The sequence below is a fragment of the Choloepus didactylus genome, chromosome 2 (genome assembly GCF_015220235.1).
Source record: "Choloepus didactylus isolate mChoDid1 chromosome 2, mChoDid1.pri, whole genome shotgun sequence".
Lineage (NCBI taxonomy): Eukaryota > Metazoa > Chordata > Mammalia > Pilosa > Megalonychidae > Choloepus > Choloepus didactylus.
In genome coordinates, this window is record NC_051308.1 from 217,616,735 (window position 1) to 217,623,437 (window position 6,703).

Sequence of the window (6,703 nt, forward strand, 5' to 3'; positions counted from 1 at the left end):
AGGCCCTTTGGTTCCATGAAGATGTTTAAAGGGAAAGAGAAATAAGGCTGGGGAGGGTGTAAGATTTAGGATAAGTAAACTTAAAGTGTAAAATATATATCACCATTTTAGAAGCAGGTTTTTGGGTTTGCTTTCTCCCCCTGCTTTATTGGGGAGGACTTGCCATTGCTTTTATCAAGTGTTTGCTAGCCATGGATGCCAACTAACTTCTTCAATTGAAGGCCGGAGGATCATGTCTGGTTCCAGGAGCCGCTTGAGCAGGTCCTGGCATTCGGCCGAGATGCCCAGATGAGTGGGGAAGGACACCCCCTTCTGCTGCTGCCACAGCATCTTGGGGATGTCTGTGTCGTCAAAAGGTAGGCTGGCACAGAGCATGACGTAGAGGACCACACCCATGCTCCAGACGTCACCCTTCTTGCTATCGTGGGGAATGCCTTGCAGCACCTCGGGAGCTGCATAGGCTGTGCTGCCGCAGAAAGTCTGACTCAGCTCCCGACGCGACTTGGGCAGCACCTTGGCAAAACCAAAGTCAGTCAACTTCAGGTTGAAGCCCTGCAACAAGGCATTCTCACACTTAAGGTCCCGGTGGGCCACACCACAGCCATGGCAGTAGCGGATGGCCTCGACCATCTGACGGAAAAGGGCCTTGGCCCGACTCTCGGGCAGTGGCCCCCCATTCAGCACGCAGTCAAAGACATCCCCTCCCTCAGCCAGCTCCATCACCAGGTAGATTTTCCCATCGGCAGACTCCAGCATCTCATACACCCGGATGATGTTCTTGTGGTCCAGGATACGGACGATCTGGAGCTCCCGAGGCAGGAATCTCTGGATAAACTCTGAGGAGACAAGGGAAGGAGAGATGGGGGATCAAGTCCAGAAGGGCCTAACTTCCTGCTCCCATCTCCTGCCTTCCTCCTGTTTGCCTTTCTGCCCACCAGTCTGGGTCTTGTTCCTTGGCTCCCTTTAGTGGTCTGAAATGTGTCTAGCTGTCTGCACTCTGCAAAGAACATTCACCTCTGTCATTCTTATAGTTAATACATTATTCAAGAGCACTACTACACGCCCACTTCAGGGACTTGTGAGCTGCCTGTGAGATATCAAAGTGCTTTGGGGACTTACAGACAAAGCTATTGGATCTCAGTTATGGGGTCTGATTTGCCCACAGGAGGTGATCCAGCTCCTCCCACTCCTACCTTCTGACCACAGTTCTTTCCATGAGCCCCGTCTTCCTTTTTCCTGTCTCCGCCCACCTTGGCAGCAGCTCCTGCCCTCTGATAGCCCTGGCTGTGGCCTCTCTGCCAGTGTCTGTTCTCCGCCTGGAATAGGAAAGGTCTGGTGGGCTCAGGTTCTGCCTCTGAGGACCCTTCATCTCCTGCCACTTCCTTTAACCTTGGGCTTTGGAGGGGTGGTGCTCCTGGACTTTCAGCATCACTCTGTTCCCCACTGTCCCACCCCAAAGCCGCGTCTGGCCGCTTTCCTAGGTTCCAGAGTAAGGCCAGAAAGGAATGATCCTTTGTTCTGGAAGAAGGGCCCACCCACCTCAACCAGCCCTCCCTTCCTCCAAAGGGGCCCCAGCTCACCTTCTGGCCCTCCCATCTTGTCTATAATTTTAATTGCCACTTTTCTTTGGTGTTTTTTGGAAAATGCTTCTTTGACTTTTGAGTAGGTCCCTTCCCCAATGGTCTTGCCCAGCTGGTACCCATTGGAGAGCAGAAAGTCCTCCATGCTGTCTAGCGCCTCCTTCCTTCCTATCACCCTCTCAGCTCATGCTGCCTCCACAAGGCAGCTCTACTCGACCATCGCCCTTGGCCTGCTCCTTTTCCCCCCAAGGACTTCATCCGCAGACGCCCCCAGCGCTAGAACATTCTCCGACTGGACACAGCCGCGGGTGGTGGGGAGGGAGAGGGCCAGACATTTTTAAACTCCTGCCCAATTATGATGTAAATGCTGTGTGACCCTTAGCCAAAATGGGCAGTGCCCCTACCTGCCCTCACCACCACCAAAATCAGCACCGGTTATGTCACGGCCTCTTCCCTCCCCCGCCAGGCAATGAGTCGCGGCCCCGCCGGGGGACGCATTCGGGGGTATCTTTGTGAGCAGCCAGGAATGCCCGGCTCCTGCGTGCGGCTGCCTCCTCGAGGCAGGTGGCCCTCGCCTCTTGCGCCCCCACCAGGCGGCTGGGGGTCTGCGTCACCCAGTCTCAAGGCGCCATAGCCAAGCGCCCTTCAGCTCTCGGATCCCGCCCGTGCCAAGTGCCGGCGGGGGGTTGGGGGGAGCGGCGGGGGGTTCCCCGGCGGGAGGAACGGGCTCTGTGAGGTCAGCGCGCCGCGGCCGGGTCACAATGCAGCCCTCCCCATCGACGCCCGGGCCCCGACGCGCCGCAGACACCTGCCCGGCTCTTCCTGGACCGGAGCATCCTACCGCGGCCAGGGCTCGGGCAGCTGCTTCCAGCTGGGACCGGCCTCGGCCTCCGGCAGGTGAGCAACGGCCCGAGGGGCGGGCTCGGGGAGGGGGCGCCCGGCCTGGGAGCGGCCTGACCGTCACTCCCCGCTCAGAGCGCCCCGGGGCCTGGACATGAGCGCCCAGGAGCCCCCGCAAGGTCGGAGATTCCCCATTGAGGCCGGAGACTCCCCTGGCCTTGCCGCCGCCCCCGAATCCCAGGACAGCCCGGAGCCGGTAGCTACGGAGCACAACCCGGTCAGGTGAGGCCCGTGGTCCCGCTGGCCCCATGCTGCGCCCAGGGCCCCCCCACTGCCCCCTGGTGGAGCCCCATAGACTGCTGCGCCTGGGGCCCACCTGGGTACCTCCCCCGCTGAGGCACTCCTTCCTGCCTCACCCCCCCACTCCCCTCCCCCTGCTCCCAGCATCCCACTTTCTATCTCGGGTAAGGTCCCCATAGCCACACCCGAACCTCGGGGGACACCAGGTACACCTCCGGGGTGGGCCTCAGCGTCCCCTGTCGTGCCCCACCCTCTCCAGGCCGCTTCGACGCTGCCCCGGCTGCCACTGCCTGACACTACTGCACGTGCCCATCGACGTCTACTTGGCCATGGGCGGGAGCCCCCGGGCCCGCGCCACCTGAGCGCGCCTGCGCACAGCGGCTCCGCGGGAGCCGGGCGGGAGCGCGGGCTAGGCCCGCTGCGGGCCGCCACGCTGAGGTCGCGCGCGCCGAGCACGAGACAATGATGCACATTTTAAAATAAAAGAATGATGCACATTTTAATAAAGCACAGCATAAACTGTTCTTTCCACTCCGGGCTGGCCGTGTATTTCAATCCGTCGGATCGGGCCCGCCTGCTGCCCCGCACCATCCAATAACACTTTGCCTTCCGCCGCATCCGCTCTTGGCCCTAGCCCGAAGAACAAGCCCTCCCGGGCCCGCCTTCCTCTTGCCGGGCATCTCTCCCCGCCCCCAACTTCTCGCTCATCTTGATCCCTTCCTCGGCATCCTTTTCCTTCCAGCCCCGCCCTTTCCTTGGTTCTCCAGTGAAATTCACGGTACAGTGCTGAACAGCAAGGAACCAGAAAAGCTCCGGACTGGCGGGAGAGGTGAACGGACAATCAGATTAAAGACAATGGCCACCCACATCAGGTCCATTCAATTCTCCCAAACTGGAATTAGGTTCTGCCACCTGCTACTTTGTGACCCTGGGCACCTCTGGCTTCGTTGTAGCCGTTAGGGGCTGCCCCAGGCCACGCTGAGCTTTGGTTTCTCCTAGGGCTGGTGGGACCACCGAAAGAGATTGGGGACAAGGCCCTTTGAAAAACTGGTTTCTTCACTTCCTATATTATAGGTGAGGGACCCGAGCCTGGGATCCTCCAGGTGGTAGGGGGTGCCAACCACCCTCCTCACAGCCCTTGGGAAGGCTAGCCACCCGACCATCCAGGAGGGGTTCCTTACATGAAGGCTGCCTAGAGATGCTAGTATTTAAGCTGAAGGAGTATTTTCCACTTTCCAGTTTTGCTGTAATGAGCCTGAATTATTTTTATATTGGAAAAATCATGCATAAACCAAGAATCAGATTCAGTCTCCCCTCCCCTGAGATCTAAGTACAACTGACTCAACACCCCTCTCCTAATCCACACAACTAGAAATCTATGCCTTCCCTGGAGCACTTCAGAATCCCACCATCTCCCAAAAGGGACCCTCTTCTCAATTACACAAAATGCTTTCCCAGACAGTCCCAAATGTAGGCGGCATATTTGAAGGGGGGGGGGGGTTGGATTGCTAAAAAAAAACAAAACAAAAAGTTGACTTCAGAGTGAGGACTTTGGACTTGACCATTCAGCCTCTTGGTTCTTTGAACATCCTGGTTCTTGGAAGCCGCTCCCTACAATTCCCCTTCCCCAGGAGAGTCCAGCTTTCAGCCATAGGGCCGGCTCCTCTCTCTATTCTTCACTCTTCTCCGCCCCGACCCTTTCCTCCAGACTAGAAGGTGGAGTGTTCCAGCTGTTTCCATCCCCATCACCAAACTCTACTGTAGGCCCTCTTCAGCCTAACCACCCACGCTGCTGTGCTGCCACTCAAAATGGGCCTCCTTCCCTGTAAACAGTACTCTCCCACCTTGGGAAGCCGTTGTCGTTTTAAAAAGAAAAAAAATGTTGGCCTCTGTATTGATAAGTTCCCTCCATTGCAAGCCACAGAAGCTAGCTTAAGCAAAAAAGGAATTCAATAGTTCAAGTAGTCGGGAAATACATGGGCTAGTTCAAAGGATTAAAGAAAGAATTGTGGGAACCAGGACATCTGTTGGGCTGGAAACAAGGATTCAAGCCCACCAGGACTTCCTCTCTGTTCATCTCTCATCCCTGATGGTCTCCTCTGAGCAGGGAACATGGCTGCAGCCCCTAAGAAACCTTAGGAAGCGAGAGTTGCTTTCTCTCTGTCTCAGTTTCCCTATCCTTGGAAGGGTAGAGATTAGCTCTTCTTAAATCACATACACACCCACTGGACCAGTTACCACTGGCAGGGAGATGGGCAATTATAATTGACCAGGCAGGCCTACCCTTGAGGTGGGAGCCCAGCCAGGTGATTGATGGCATCACCAGAAAATGATGAGTGGAGATGGAGAAACATTCCAGGAGAAGGGTAACTTATGAAAAAAACTGGGTATGCCTGGGAAAAAGTGAGCTGTTCCTCTTGACTGGAGGAAAAGCCTATCAAGAAGGGGTAGAGGGCACTGAGGCCTCAGTGTTCCAGAACAACGAGGAGCTTTGAACAGGCTCACCAGGAGGCGGCCACTGAGTTGTAGTACGGGCTTGTCCCTGACTCATCACAGGTCTACCAGACAGGCCTGGGCAAGGTGCTGGGGATTCAGTGGTAAACTTGACAGACATGGGCCGTGCCCTCATGGGACTCATCACCAGCAGTCACCTGCTGCGAAGCCTTGGGCAAGTCACTTCCCTCTGGGCCCACTTTTTCATTGGTTAAAAAAAAAAAAAGAAAGGCACCAGATGGATGCTAGGGACCTTGTCAGCCCAAAAATGCTGAATCCTTTCCATTCTTCTTTTCTCTCTTCTCCTCTCTGTCCCTTCCTTTCTCCCCTCTTCTCAACCATCTTTCATTTATTGCTCCCTCCCACATACTTGGTGGGTGACAGGTGCAACAATTCCAGATGCAGACCTTACCAGAGGCCAGACCCTGGGACTAGTTAGCTCTAGAATGTCCACGAGCAAGGCATAAAGGCTTTGCAGTTGAAGGGAACATTGTGGACAAAGGCCCTGAGGCAGGACAGAAGAGGGAAAGTTCAAGATCAATCAATTCAATCAACTTTCACCAACCCCCACCCGGGCCAGGTCAGGTGCTGGGAACCCAGGCCTGAGTCTCACAGATCCCTTGTACTTGCCTTTGCAGAGCTCACAATTCAGGCGATTGTGGGGTGGGTTAACAGAAGAGAAGCTGGATGGAGGTGGGGTGGGGGTGGGGCTTCAAGTAGCAGGTTCAGGAGTTTGTAATGTAAGCAACAGGGAGCACGACAGGCTCCAACCTAAGCTATTTCACTCTGTCCTATCTCTCATCTCTCCCTCTTCCATCCTGCTCTTCCTCTTTCCCTAGAAAAGCCACTGACCTGAACTCTAGTCCTGAATTCAAGTCCTGAGCTCTGCCATTTACTAGCTGTGCAACCTTGGCCTAGTTACTTAGCCTTTCTGAGCCTCCATTTCCACATCTGTAAAATGGGGGTAATGACACCTGCTGGAAGGTTTCAGTAAAGTCATATATGTTCAGCACCAGGCAGGAATCTCTGGCACAGGCTGCACTCAGGGTGCAAGAGAGGCTGCTGCTGCTGCTGCTCCTGCCTTTGGCTTCAAGGGGCAGTGGAGAGCCAGACCACCCAGGACACTGTCTCCACGGGGCCAGGTGATACCCAGCCCTGGAAAGGGCTAGGCAACCCCTCTTACCTCCCTCTGCCATCTTCCCAGCGGTTCTGCTAAGGAGCTGAGGAACTTGGAACTTGGAGTGGGAGACCATTTCCAGGGGACTCCTCCCTCACCCTAGAGGGTAAAGCTGGCCCCCAAACCCCAAAGCAGGACCTCCAGATCCCAGCCTTCTTCTCTGGGCCTAAGGAATGAGAAGGAGTCTGGGGAAAGGGGAATGCTCAAATCACTGCCTTCCTGACTTCCCTCTCAGACACTTTATTAGCCAGCCCCTCCCTTAAGGGACCCCCTTTTAGAAGGAGGGGGCGAAGTACAGATGGACCCCCCAGGT

At 55.8% G+C, this 6,703-nt stretch overlaps 2 protein-coding genes across 3 annotated transcripts; one reads left to right on the forward strand and one right to left on the reverse strand.

Annotated features, from left to right (window-relative positions):
* Positions 1 to 112: 112 nt before the first annotated feature.
* Positions 113 to 6,703, reverse strand: TSSK3 (testis specific serine kinase 3). 2 transcript variants are annotated; one of them, XM_037827843.1, is made up of 2 exons: positions 6,397 to 6,703; positions 113 to 836 (listed from the first exon to the last, which is right to left on the reverse strand). In XM_037827843.1, exons 1-2 carry the CDS (start codon positions 6,464 to 6,466, stop codon positions 175 to 177), a joined length of 732 nt encoding a protein of 243 aa, XP_037683771.1. In that variant the 5' UTR covers positions 6,467 to 6,703; the 3' UTR covers positions 113 to 174. The 2 variants fall into 2 exon arrangements, with proteins under 2 accessions (XP_037683771.1, XP_037683772.1); XM_037827844.1 differs by lacking the exon at positions 6,397 to 6,703 and adding an exon at positions 1,581 to 1,965.
* On the forward strand, positions 2,342 to 3,224 carry FAM229A (family with sequence similarity 229 member A). The gene is given in 4 exon segments (XM_037827845.1): positions 2,342 to 2,447; positions 2,450 to 2,477; positions 2,556 to 2,702; positions 2,980 to 3,224. Coding segments are annotated over 4 exon segments (384 nt in total). The 3' UTR covers positions 3,083 to 3,224.

Coding starts and splice junctions, on each gene's coding strand:
- TSSK3 (XM_037827844.1), bottom strand. CDS start 1,725: ATGGAGGACTTTCTGCTCTCCAATGGGTACCAGCTGGGCAAGACCATT. Junction 837..1,580: donor CAAGATGGGAGGGCCAGAAG/GTGAGCTGGGGC, acceptor TTGTCTCCTCAG/AGTTTATCCAGAGATTCCTG.